This window comes from Macaca nemestrina, chromosome 3, assembly GCF_043159975.1.
Source record: "Macaca nemestrina isolate mMacNem1 chromosome 3, mMacNem.hap1, whole genome shotgun sequence".
In the NCBI taxonomy this organism is placed as follows: Eukaryota; Metazoa; Chordata; class Mammalia; order Primates; family Cercopithecidae; genus Macaca; species Macaca nemestrina.
This window is the reverse complement of record NC_092127.1, coordinates 90,634,280-90,648,611: the sequence shown is the minus strand read 5'-3', so window position 1 is coordinate 90,648,611 and position 14,332 is coordinate 90,634,280. Positions and strand designations below refer to the sequence as shown.

General features: G+C 45.7%; 1 protein-coding gene across 2 annotated transcripts in view; it reads right to left on the bottom strand.

Annotated features, from left to right (window-relative positions):
- LOC105486395 (tetraspanin 5) overlaps nucleotides 1–14,332 on the bottom strand; it is a 181,532-nt gene that overhangs the window by 13,376 nt on the left and 153,824 nt on the right. The window contains exon 3 of one of the 2 annotated variants that reach the window (XM_011749268.3): nucleotides 1,698–1,844. The exons of the other annotated variant lie outside the window; for it this stretch is intronic. Coding sequence (XP_011747570.1) covers nucleotides 1,698–1,844 — 147 coding nt within the window. The remainder of the gene's footprint in view (nucleotides 1–1,697; nucleotides 1,845–14,332) is intronic. 2 annotated transcript variants of the gene reach the window in all.

Sequence of the window (14,332 nt, the reverse complement as noted above, 5' to 3'; positions counted from 1 at the left end):
TGAGCCAAGATCATGCCACTGTACTCCAGCCTGGGCAGCAAGAGTGAAACTCCATCTCAAAAAAAAAAAAAGGATCCCACATTTTGGGGCGTGGAGGCTGAAACCAATAAAATACTGGCAACAGATGAGTATGACCAGGACCCAATGAGGCTACAGGAAAGGTGGCGAGGTAAGCTGGCAAGGTGAGCACTGAGATGCCTCATGCCAAGAAGACTGGCAGGTTGGCAGGTGGCGATCAGGGACAGAGCTCTCCTGGGGGCTCCCCAGGTTTCTGACTAGGTGAAGAATGAAGCATTTGGTTGTGTGTGTATGTGTGTGTGTGAGAGAGAAAGAGAGAGCGAGAGAGACAGAGAGAGAGAAAGAGAGAGAGAGAGTGTGTGTGTGTATGTGTGTGTGTAGCAAAGGAGGTATCTGGCAGATAAGGCAGATGGAGTCTTAGGAAACTAGCTACAGCCACTGTGGTCCAGTGTATCCACAAGAGAGAACCAGCTGCTTGTGAACTTATCTGTAAGACCAGGTACCCCTCGGTTTTCCTTGTTAGAATGAGTCATGCTAATTTTCAGGTTAAATAGCCTCCAAAAGCTTCTCTGAGCCAGAGCTGCTCAGAAATGGGCTGCCCTGGGTGGGGCACAGCGTGTACCCTCTTCTCAGGGATGTTTAAGAAAAGATGCTGGGGGATGATGTGTGCTGGGGAAGACAATCACACATTACATGACTATTGGACTACTTCTTGGATTTTTTTTTTTTTTTTAAATGAAAATGTCCCTGGATGATGATGTGTCAATAAAAGTTGGGAATAATTCTGGTAACAGGAAATATTACACTGCAACCGTTCTCCAGAAATGTCTACCATCCTTCCTCAGCAAATGAAGGTGGGTGCTTTGGATCCTTTCTCTGTTCTTAGAAAGGGGAATGGATGCTTCATATAGAGGGCTATGATTCAGACGCCCACCAGACTGCCAAGCTCCATGCTGACAGGCACATTTGGCTACATTCAACAACCCTATTTAAGATACATAAATGGCACATGCCATTTTCTTCTCCTTTGAAAGGAGTCTCCAACACAAAGGCTTTCACTTTTCATTCTCTATTTTAACTTTAAATACCAATGAACCCCCTGGTGAAACCTCTCCTCTACAAAACATTCACTCAAGACAGTGATCACACCAACCACACCACATCTAAAAATTACAAAGGAGAACTTTGTACCAGCTAACGACAAAGGAGCTTTACCTTTTAGTGTTTTGCCATATTTAGCAAAACCTACTGCTTAACAGATTTAATCTGGACAGGCCACAGTCACTGTGCTTTTGCCTGGTTTCTCCAAACCAACAACCTGCACAGTTCCCCACTTACTATGTGCATTAAAACGGTGGGGAGGAATCACTTAGAAGAAAAATATATACACCTACCTTAGTCCTGAAGATATCTTAGGGAATAGAATCTAAGTCTGTGATATATATGCACGAAATCTCCATGGATGGCACGGTGTGGTCGTGGGGGTGGTGGTGTACTTATTAAGGAGGCACGACTGGGAGTCAGGGCTAGAGAGCTCTCTCAAAAGAAAATAATGACCTGGGCCCTACTTTTGCCAGTGCCTTTGGTACAGCTCACTGTCTTGCCTGTAGATAGGGTGACCCCCTGATGGAAGGTGACGTTTTGGCTCTCAGTCTGAGAGCAGACAGTGGGATACTTACAAACTTGAGAAGGAAAGTGTTTTCCCGTAGCGCTCCAATGCACCCTGCAAATCCCAAAATGAACATCACTCCTCCCACCACAAGGAAGAGCCAAACTGGGTCAAAGCCGCCGAGATCGGTGATGGAAGAGATGTTGGACAGAACTCCCTGGGAGCAGAAAAGAACACACAACAAGGCACCAGGATGTGGGGTCAGTTTTCCAACATGTAAAGACTATCGCATTTGTCCTTTCCCCTCCCAAAGAAAACCTGCAGAGGGCATCTGATTATCAGGTATGTGATTAATACTCAAGAGAGGAAAGGAAGAGAGAAAGAGAAAGAGAAAGAAAAAGAGAGGGAAAGAAAGGGAGAGAAAGAGAGAGAAAGAAAGAGAAAAGAGAGAAACAAAGAAAAGGAAGGAAAGGAGGAAGGCAGGAAGGGGTGGAGGGAGGGAAGGAGGGAGGGAAACTGCTTTCTTTCCAACGTCTAAATGTGTTCATACTTTCGGGAAAACTATATGTAGAAAAAAAGTTGCCAAGAAACAGTCCTCAGACCCTGTAAGGAGAAGATGTGGTGTTACCTTTGGTTTCAATGTCTGCAAATATAAGTGGTCTTCAGTAAAAACAAACAAGCAAAAAAAGACAGATGCATAAAAAACACACATACCCCATGACCCCCCAGAAAGCGGGAGGTCATCTTTAAGACCCAGGACACGCAAAAGTTAGACAAATGCCTACTGCAAAGCCCTTGGCATTTCTCTGGAAATAGGGTTGAGCTAGAAGCTGAAAACTAACACAGCAGCCAGTCCCGATTACAAACACCTACAAATTGTTTTTGTTTTTGTTTTTTTTCCAAGAAAAAATTGTACCACAGGATCTACTCTTGAGCTTCATGGGAGACCTTTATTAGCCTGAGATCCCAAAAGCCTTGTGTGGTTTGCTCTGGTGGCTGTTCTGAAGCTTGCTGTCGGGGTATTTCTTACCACCTTCCTTTGAGTTGAAATTTAAAAGATTTACAAATCAAAGTTTACTTCCTCACTTTCAACTCTTATTCTTCTGCCACAAGAACACCAAACAGACCCCGAGTAATTTCACTTTTCCACAAACAATGACATTTCTTTACTGAAATCCCCTCTTCCCTTATGTGTGATACCACACCAAATACCACCCAGAACCTATGTTACAAGATTATTTTGAAACTGTGGATGTGCATGGGCCTTAAACAGCCAATATCACCAATATTTTAATTTTATTAAAGTTGTTTGGTACTCTCAAATCAAAATATCTCCAGAGCATCATAGTATAGTTTGCTGTAAAGCCTTAATAATTTAAAAAATTGTTTTCAAAGCACTCCCAATAACCTGTAAGAACAGGAAGCAATCATCTGATTTTATACTTGAGGAAAATGGAACTCAGAGTAGTTTGGTGACTGGCTGAAGGTGACAGACGCCATTGCTTCTTTGAAACCAGTACACAATGTCTATTTCAGTACCAAGCAGGGGCCATACACTTGCTTCCCAGTACATCCCAGTCAGCACTAATCAACATCTGAACTTAGGAGTTTTAAGTTTTAATCCATTTAAAGGTTGCAGGTAGGAACATTTGGAGAAGCATATTTCATTTGTTCTATTTTTCTGCCTGTTTCTTCCTTTAGGGGGGTGTCAACTTACGAACAATAGGATATTAAGAACAGAATGCATATGGGGAATAAAGAACTCTTAAAATGTAAAACTTAAACCTAATTTTAAAAACTCTAAGGTTTAATGTCACAGACAAATGGCTGAAAGGCTATTAAAGCAGTTGGGATTGAGGGTGTATTCATTAACTTCTCAGGTGACATCAAAGAAGGCAACCACACCCTTCACGAGGCTGCATAGACCCAAGGTTTGATCCAGTTTTGTTTCTTGGGTTTCCAAGCAGCGAACTATGAATATTTACTCCAGGGGGAAAAGGCTGAAGGAAAACACAGAAATACCTATACACATGATGCTGAGAAAAAACTTGCCAGAGAAGTCAGACAAAACCCAACCAACAGGCTGGGTGGAGTGGCTCACACCTGTAATCCCAACACTTTGGGAGGCTGAAGTGGGAGGATCGCTTAAAGCCAGAGACCAGCCTGGGCAGTAGAGTGAGACCCTTTCTCTATAAAAATAAACTTAAAATAAAAAATCCAAGCAACAGTGGTAAAGGCCCAGGATTGTTAGGATACCAGCCTCTCCCCCAAGAATGCCTTTAACCACAGATGTTAGTACCTGAAGTTTTCATGTTATGGACCTTCTCAGTCACGGGAAGAGAGAGAAGACTTTGGGGATACATGAAAACATTCTTAAAAGATTTTAAGTTTAATTATGGGAGAATAAGACACAGTTAACTTGGCACCAGAAAGAAGAGGTGGCAGTAGCAGAATTGACAGAAATGTCAGTTCCATCATAAAGAGGCATTTCTAATACTGAGAGATAGGACTAGCTGGATTTCCTAAGCCAACTAAGAATTCCTAAGCCAAGCTGGGAAAGGTGACCGCACCCACCTTTAAAAATGGGGCTTGTAACTCAGCTCACACCAACCAATCAGGTAGAAAAGAGCGCTCACTAAAATACAAATTAGGCTAAAGCAGGAGGTAAACAAATAGTGAAATCCTATATCGTCTGAGAGCACAGGGGGAGGGACTGTGATCCGGATATAAACTCAGGCATTTGAGCTGGGAGTGGGCAACCCCCTTTCAGTCCCCTCCCATTGTATGGGAGCTCTCTTTTCACTCTATTAAATTTTGCAACTGCACACTCTCTGGTCCGTATTTGTTCTGGTTTGAACTGAGCTTTCACTCGCCCTCCACCACTGCTGATTGCCGTCATTGCAGACGCCACAGCTGACTTTCACCCCTCCGGATCCGGCAGGGTGTCCACTGTGCTCCTGATCCAGCAAGGCGCCCATTGCCGCTCCCAATCGGGCTAGAGGATCGCCATTGTTCCTGCATGGGCTAAGCGCCCGGGGTTCATCCCAAGCAAGTTGAAGAGAGCTATAACACGCACCACATGGCCCAAGATTCCATTCCTTGGAATCCCTGAGGCCAAGAACCCCAGGTCAGAGAACAAGAGGCTTGCCACCATCTTGGAAGTGGCGGCCACCATCTTGGGAGCTCTAAGAACAAGGACCCCCTTAACAATATCACCAAGTCTGTTCAATGCACCAAAGAAGGCTGCCCTGAGAAATACGAGATTCCCCAACAGGGGAGCTGATGCTGTGAACCTTTGTCAACAGCGTTCTAGGAAAGATTCCCAAAGTGGATGGGAAATTAGGCCTTAATGACCTTTAAGATTCCTTTCAACTTTAAGAGTGTTCTATGATTTCATCCATTTTTAATGGGCTTTTTAGTTGCAGCTCACAAGTCTGAACAAAGATCAGATTGCTCCCAAACCCTCGCCCATGATCCATGGTTGTACACGAAGAGCTCCGCGGGTAAGACAATGATCTGCGCAACTCAGCAAAGCAAGCAGCAAGCCAGCAAACATACCTATGCCCGAAATATCAAAATAATCCCTGCCCCAAAGACAAAGAAGTATGATCCCAACTGTCAGGAGATTCCTAGGTCATTTGCACTCTCTGAGTTTAATTTGGAGGATTAAAATTGCCTACTCAGACAAACTCATTTTAATACTTACTCTCCCTAGTCTGCAGAGGCAGTTTTAATTGAGAGGCCTTCAACTGTTTCCACGGAAACAACAATCATTTGGGGACTGAGCTGGACTGCAGGTTCGACTTATTTAATCCTAAATTCTGGCAAACATAGAGCTGCAAACACATACTACAGAGTGGGAAGGGGAACTAATCTCCCACAAAGCATAGGAAAGACTACCAAGAACTGTATTTTTAATGAATCCAGAATAGAACCATGTAGTTATCAGTTGAAAACTAACTCAAATCTTTTTTTTTCCTGGGTGGAAAGAATATATCCTTTATCTATCTATTTCAATTATTTTAAATTTTTAAAAAACTGAAATGGACATAAAATTGTATGTATTGGCTGGGCGCGGTGGCTCATGCCTGTAATCCCAGCACTTTGGGAGGCCAAGGTGGGCGGATCACGAGGTCAGGAGATCAAGACCATCCTGGCTAACACGGTGAAACCCGGTCTCTGTAGACAATGCAAAAAATTAGCGGGACGTGGTGGTGGGCGCCTGTAGTCCCAGCTACTCGGGAGGCTGAGGCAGGAGAATGGCGTGAACCTGGAAGCAGAGCTTGCAGTGAGCCGAGATCCTACCACTGCTCTCCAGCCTGGGCGACAGAGGGAGACTCCATCTCAAAAGAAAAAAAAGAAAATTGTGTGTATTGTACATGTCCATGTTTTGAGGTGCGTGTATATATAAATAGTGGAATGACTAAATCTGGCTAGTTAGCACATGCATTATCTCACATAGTTACCATTTTTGTGGTGAGAACACTTGACATCCACTCAGCATTTTTCAAGAATATATTATTAACCGTCATCACTACCTCAAATCTTGAAACACAAGAAGTGAATGTGGAAGTCAATGCCCAACAGCCAGTATTTTTTCCCCTTGGGATTAGGCTTACTTACCTAGCAGGAGAGAAAAAACAGACTTATTCTTTCATCTGTGCACAATTTCCCAACATTCACTGAAGAGCAGCAGTTTTATTGCTTTTGACTACATGGAGGGATTGGGAGGCCAAGGTGGGCGGATCATCAGGTCAAGAGATGGAGACCATCCTGGCCAACACAGTGAAACCCCGTCTCAACTAAAAATACAAAAATGATCTGGGCATGGTGGTGCGCGCCTGTAATCCCAGCTACTTGGGAGGCTGAGGCAGGATAATCGCTTGAACCCAGGAGGCAGAGGTCGCAGTGAGCTGAGACTGAGCCACTGCACTCCAGCCTAGCGACAGAGCAAGACTCTGTCAAAAAAAACAAAACAAAACAAAAAACAAAAAAGCTGAACATAATCCTGACAACAGTGATTTGGATTACAAAAATGATGGGGAGTTGACTGTTCAGTCTTCTGTTGTCCTAAAGATGGGGTCTCTCTCTGGACTTTTTCATTTCATTAAGCTCAATTTGACAGATGAGTAAGAAGTGCTAGTATATGCCTGCTGAAGAGTAATTATAATTAAACCTTGTTGTTGACAAGAAGCTGTAAGAAAAAAAAATCTAAGATTACAATTAAGTCTGCCAAGTAATTTAAAACAGGCACTCAGATTCATGGTAAATCCTTAGGAATGTGCAAGAACACCACCAGCAGACACCTAGTCTTCTGGGAACCTGAGGCCCCCCGCTGCTTCTTCTGGGAACAGCACCACCTCCTCCTTGTAAGGATGCCTTTGCCCCTCCTTTCACTCCATGGCCCCTCAGAGCTGCCAGGATCTTATACGATCCCACTGGCCTGGTGAGGCCTGAGAAGCCTGGATTCCCTTCCTGAAGTGCCAGGATTTAGAACAGGCACCTTTCTCTAGTGGTTGAGACTCTAAAATGCCAAACTCCAGAGCCTTGTGAAGCATGTCATATTTCTTACCACGTGAAGAAAGTCAGATTGCAGTGAGAAGTAGAAAACCAGTGCTCAGGAAGAAACAAAGAACAAGAGTAGGGAGGGAAAATCCAGATGGCATTATAAATTCCCAGACCAGTGGTTCCTGAGGCCTGCCCTAGAGCTCTGTGTGTCACTCCAGGAGCCTTAGATACACTCCCTTGATGGCTTACACCCCTTCTCTTTGGGTCTTCATTTGCATCTGAGAAGTCCTGCACAACACAAAAGCTTTGAATAAACTATGCTTCAGTCCTCCATGCATGTAAACACACACACACAGGCATGTAAACATGTACACACAGACATGCACATAGACACACAGAAACACACACACGTGGCCAAAGCTGGGAAAAAATGTGGGTATAGGGAGCAAAGGGATACACCGGGTTTTAAACGGTCATTTTCCCCAGCTGGCTGATATTTCAAGTCAACGTAGTAATTAAGCCAGTGTAAACAGTCTTCATTCATGTTAACTCACTATGAATTCAGCGTCATCAATGAAATGAGCAGTTCTGGGGAACCTGTGTGGAACTTTTAGGTGCTTTGTCTAGGTTACTGACAAATAATGCATAACATGGTTTAACCTCCAATTCTGCATGTAAACTTGAATGTTCAGCCCTTGAGTTTAAATACCAACTTTTAAAATCTCAAACACGGAAAAAAATCAATACATTGGGAGGCTGAGGTAGGGGGATTGCCTGACGCCAGAAGTTCGAGACCAGCGTGGGCAATAAAACAAGACCCCATCTCTAGAAAAAATTTAAAAATAAGTCAGGTGCACTGGTGTGTGCCTGTAGTCCTAACTACTCGGGAGGCTGAGGCAGAAAGATCACTTAGGCCCAGGAGTTGGAGGCTGCAGTGAGCTATGATCACGTCACTGTACTCCAGCCTGGGCAACAGAGTGAAATCGCATCTCAAAAAGTAATAAAACATAAATAAGCAAATAAATACAAAATGTTATCCGACTACTCTCTTCTGTACCTGTTTATGCCACAAGGGCACACACAGAGCTTGGCATCTATATTCCATAGGAAGTTCTCATCCTTCTCCTACCTGAATCCTAAAAGCAGAGCAAGCCCTGGGGGCTAAAGATGTCAAGGGTACTAGACTTTGCACATAACGTCAGAAAATAGCCCATGAAGCTGAATCTAACTGGAACAAGGATAAATGAGCAAGAAGCAGAGTAATGGGCCACACAGTTATTTCCATCTGTTTTATTTGACATACGAAAGTGAGATTCTGAACAGTAGTAGCAGAAAGAGAAAGATTCAGAAAGAGAGAGAGAGAGCCAGAGACCAAGACTGCAGGTGATGAGAAAAATATATTCAAGATGATCGATTCAGAATGCTGTGTGGGAAGAATTCCTATACATATATCTTATTAATACATTAAGATTTTGTTAGTAAGAACTGATGTAAATGAATGTATTCATAAGAATTCTTTATATGCAGACTATATGCTATGTCAATATTCTTCTTAGGATCCTTAATCTTCTCTTCTCCTGCCTCTAAAGTCTACAGCTGTTGTTGCAGCAGGCAGCGGAGGCAAAAAACAAATTGACCATAACATAAAATGCTGCTATAAAGACAATATGAATAGCAGTCAATTTAAAAAGTTGAAAGAAAAAATATATTCAACAAATTGTCCATTCTGCAAATTAGCTTTTGGACAACTAGCTCTGGCTTATCCATTTGAAGCCTTTAAGAGATGATTCTGCAGTAGGAGATTTCCATTATCCACTAGGAACCAGACAGCATCTCTCCTAACTTAGCAAAAAGACCAGTATATGTCTAAGAAGAAATAAGACACATTAGTGGTCCATGTCTGAGGCAATAGCATTATAACAGAAGTTTAGAGAGCCAACAAGCAACAGTGTATCCATTTGCACCCATCATGGTACAAGGGAGACTGTGATATTCCAGCCACTTAAGACTAGCCTGCTCTAGAGTGGCGCAGAGAGAGCATTCCAGAGTCAACCTCCTACTGAACTGTACTTAAGCCAGTGTGGCTCACCTCCAGTATCCCCTGGGATCCAAGTAAATCCAAAACTCAGTGGGGTAGCCTGGACGATGAGGAAGACAGACAAACAGACAGACACTATAATACAGACTAGCTTGTCTTGAAACCCAATCCTAGGCTCCATTGAGGCTTAGGCAGATGAAGTAACCTGCCTAAGATCACACTTACTACCCGTGTCATCTTAGGCAGATTACCTCATCTGCCTAAGCCTCAATTTCTATATCTGTGAAAACAGTACTCTACGTTCTAAGGTTATAATGAAGACGATAGAGACAATCCAAGTAAATCCAAACACGATGTGAAGTGCTTCGAACATAGTAAGAATTCAATAAAAGTGTATTGCCATCATCAGTTATCACAATTATATTAATAATATAATTATTAGAACAAGAGGAAGACACCGGACACTGTAGAAGCACCCAGGAGGAGTGTCTAACCCAACTGCTCTGGAGAAGAAACTGTTCTGCTCTGGGTCCTTGCCCTGCCTGACCCCCTCTAAGGAAAGCCATGGCCACACCTGATGATCATGCCTAACAGAGGTGACCATCACTGACTTGTTAATAAGATCTTTTTGGGGGGAGAATTGGAAATAATCTAAGACATGGAGAGAAAAGGCAGAAGGGGGAGGCCATGAAGAAGCTGAAGCCAGGAGTAGGCAGAAGTCATGAGTGGCGGAAGCTTAGGGTACTGAGAAGTGGTGCAGCAGAGAAGAGAGCAGGGAGGAGTCAGTGACTGCAGTAAGACAGCAGTGGTGTTGCCAATTAGCAGTTGTGTTGCCCCGATGGTGGCACATGGAACCAGGAGAAAGGACACCTCTGTTGCTGAGGTGCTGACTGGCACACTGGTTGTCAGTCACCACTCCGGAGTGACCTTCCAGTGGCTAAACTATGTTCTATCCCCTTTAGATCTGGCTGTTCAGTGGTTTGATGAACATAGTATGTCTCAGTAAAAATGTGAAAAACCAGACAACTGGCCAGGCGCAGTGGCTCATGTCTGTAATCCCAGCCCTTTGGGAGGCCGAGGCAGGCGGATCACGAGGTCAGGAGATTGAGACCATCCTGGCTAACATGGTTAAACCCCGTCTCTACTAAAAATACAAAAAATTAGCCAGGCGCGGTGGCGGGTGCCTGTAGTCCCAGCTACTCGGGAAGCTGAGGCAGGAGAATGGCGTGAACCCAGGAGGCAGAGCTTGCAGTGAGCCAAGACCATGCCGCTGTACTCCAGCCTAGGTGACAGAGATAGACTTTGTCTCAAAAAAAAAAAAAAAAAAAAGACAAACCAGCCAAGCTTCCCTCTCCTCATTACTGCCTTATTCATTCAGCTGTCTCTGGAATTTAAGCAGCTTCTTCCCCATGCTTCTGCAATTAAAGGAATATGTTATGAGCAACTATTTCTTCTTGAAAGAGGTTTCTATGCACATGCAGAAATGAAAAGGCAAACAAAACTCCAGAAGGGTTCCACACCAATAAACTTCAGGAGTGTCTGTGGTTTTTTTTCATCACCAGCACAGAGGAGCCTCTGTGTGTCACCTGGCAAGCTTCTTCTCTCAACCCACACAGAAAAGAAATACAAAAATAGCATTAATAAACCCCAAGGTCTGGGACTCTTCTGCTTTCGCATATACAAGCACATTCCTTCCAACTGCTGGATAAGAAAGAGAGAGAGACAGGCCTATGAAATGTGCACCCAAAGCTAGGCCAGATGGACCCCTCTGAGATTTATGAGACTGGCTCTTGATTCACCCATCCCTCCATAAACCAGATCCTCCTGACAACAGCTTTCCTAGAGTAAGAGATAGAGAAGCATTTCCCTAGCGAGAAAGGGTAACAAGGAATGACATTTCAAAGGAAATACAGCTACTCAGAGAGGGGTGGTCCTGGAGAGTTGGAAATGTGGTTCTAAACAGTATACACAGGAAGACCAAATAGAGACCACAGGGCCACAGAGGAACCTGTCCCTATAAAAACTTGTCAAAGATGCTCCGCCGCTCTGTGAAACTCCAAACATCCGTCTATCTAAGGAACTGCTGCAGAGGCCAGAGCGACGACTAGGAATGAGAAGAAAGCTTGTCAGGCCCTGAACAGTCCAGGGAGATGTAAGGGAGCAAGAGCAGCTTAGTTCATGCCTGACAAAGAGATACAAGGATAAAAGACGACTAGCAGTTTCAAAGATGCATGGTTCCTTCCCATTTTTTCTTGTCAAAAAAGGTCATCAGTGAAACTCAAGTAATGCTTTTTTTGCAGATTAAAAAGTGGCCATGACCTGCCTTTGAGGAGAGGAGGAGGAGGAGGGGCGGTCATCTTTCAGGTCTCTATAAAATCCTGCAATCAAGTAGCTGTTGGGGAGGCCAGCGGTACCAAGTTCCATCAGCTGGCACTGCTCACAGGCAGGGAAACCACCATCCCTACCCACTCTGGTGGGAGCGACTGCCCCATCAACACGGAAACAGCCACATGCAAAAGGGCAGCCTTTCAGAAATCACCCCTGCTCTCAGCCATTCCAGATAGTTTCATTTACATTCAGAAGACGGGAGACATACCTAGAAACATTCCTGCCTAGGTGTAAAGTTTAAGCTGAAAGATTTAATAGAGGCTCTGGTATGGACTGAATGTTCATGTCTCCCCCAAATTCACATTTTGATACCCTAAGCCCCAGTATGGTAGTATTTTGAGGTGGGACCTTTGGGAGGTAATTAGGTTTGGAAGATGTCATGAGGGTGGGACCCCCATGATGGGATTCATGTCTTTATAAGAAAAGGAAGAGGCCGGGCGCAGTGGCTCACGCCTGTAATCTCAGCACTTTGGGAGGCCGAGGCGGGCAGATTATGAGGTCAGGAGTTTGAGACCGGCCTGGACAACACAGTGAAACCCCGTCTCTATTAAAAATACCAAAATTAGCCAGGCATGTGCCTTGTAGTCCCAGCTACTTGGAAGGCTGAGCAGGATAACTGCTTGAACTCAGGAGGCGGAGGTTGCAGTGAGCCGAGATCGCGCCACTGCACTCCAGCTTGGGCGACAGAGACAGACTCCATCTCAAAAAAAAAAAGAAAAGAAAAGAAAAGAAAAGAAAAGAAAAGAAAGAGACCAGGGCCCTCCCTCTCTCACTCTACCATGCCAGTACACAGCAAAAAGGTGGCTGCAAACCAAGGGCCCTCGCTAGGAACTGAATCTGTCACCACCTTGATCTTGGACGTCCCAGCCTGGCAAACTGTGAGGAAGAAATATTTGTGATTTAGGCCACCCAGTCTATAGTATTTTGTTACAGCAGCCTGAGCTAAAACAGCATCTGATCATGGTGCCCCAAAACTCAAGTGAAGAAAGGTGAAGTCTGGACTAGCGGCAGGTGATCCTCTATTCTAGGACCTCAAAGATACGCGACTCGTTCATTTATTGAGCAAATACTTTCATGAGGATCACCTGTGAGTAGCCAGGTATTATGTTAGTCAAGGGTATTTCTAGCAAAACATACAGCGGCACCCTCAGGAGCTGAGTCTAGAGGGGAGACGGTTAAGAACAGAGTGCACAGAGCAGAGGCACAAGCAGTGGGTGTTATGGGGGTGCATGGGGAGGGACAGAAGGTCCTACCAGCAAGACTGGAGACAAAGTAACAGGATCTGACCCAGTGGGGCCTCTACATGACAAGCAGTGAGAGGAGATGAAGAGGCTGATTGGGCGAGGCTGGGTTTGCATCTGAAGGCGTCTGGAGCAGAGGAAGCTCCAGGCCATTCTGAACTTAGAAGCCCACTCAGGTGACAGGTGCTGTGGAAGCAGCTGTCAGGCTCTGGGGTGATCCAGGTGAGATCTGCTGAAGGCCCGAACAAAAGCGGCACCAAAAGAGCTATACTGCTTAGCAGTGACTCCAGCCAGGCACTGGGCTACCTGGACTATTTCACCCTCACCAGAAACCAGCCAGGCAGGCACTCTTACCCATGTTAGGAGACAGACACAGAGAGGAACTAACACGCCCAGGTAGCCCAGGTCAGGAAGTGACAGAGCAGGGATCTGAGCCTGGGCCACCTGACCCCAGAGCAGGGTTCACACCACTCCCTGTGATCTACTGCAGGAAGATGGGGTAGCAGCGGGCAGGAGGATTCTTATTTCCAACGTAACATCATACATGTGTTTCCAAAATTTTAAGAAAAATACACAATATGATGTTACAACATTCTTGCCTCCAATTTCACTGATCACTATCTGAAAACCAAAGTGAGTAGGAGTCAAGACCTCCCCTCCACACCCCACCTCCACCACCACCGGCAAAGGACATCTTTCTTTTGTGTGCCTCGGTGAAATATGGCAGGGACAAAGGGGTCAGAGGAGGACTGAGAGGGGAGGCAAGGTTTCTCTGGAGAAGTAGTTGCTGTGCTGTGACAGCACTGCCGGGGGCCTCAGGGTGGGGTGTGGACAGCCTCTTTCTCACCCTAAACCTCAGGAGGAGTTCCAAGGGCACCTCCCAGGAGCTCTGAAGTAGTTCTCTGCACTTTACCCACACAGCCATTAGGGCCCGACTCTGCCTAGGAAGGGCCTGTGGGCTGCTGCCTCCTGCCCTGGCAACCTACAGAGAGAAGGGCCGGCCGGCTGCTCTGGTATCACAGGCAGGCGAGGACAGGCACGGGCTGTTCTGGGGGGACTGACCTCGCTCCCAGACGAGTATGTCCCGGAGAGAACACGGGGGCAGCACGGAAGAGGTGGCCTGAGGTCATCCTGGACGCTGTCACATAGGGCTGCCCGCAGGTATGTGAAGAAGTGACCTCAGAGGGCAGAGCTCAGAGGTGCACTGGCTGAGGAAGGTGGCCAGGTACGAGCAGGGCTGCCAGGCGGTCACCTAGAATTGAGACAGCCACCAAGCTCAAGGAAACCACTAGGCACAGGGACTCAGCAGGGGAGCTTCACAAAGACCAGAACATCCTCCTCTTTAACTTCCACCAGGCCCAGAGAGCACAGCCCACCCCAGCTTCTGCCCGGGCAGGTGGTGGGCAGAGGCATCTGGGGAGGGCCAGGGGCCAGTAGGAGGATACAGAGGGCAAGGGCCCATGTTCCCTCCCCTCCTCAGGGGCCAAGGCACCTGGGTTCGGCAGGGAGCACATTTTAATGCAAAGTTAG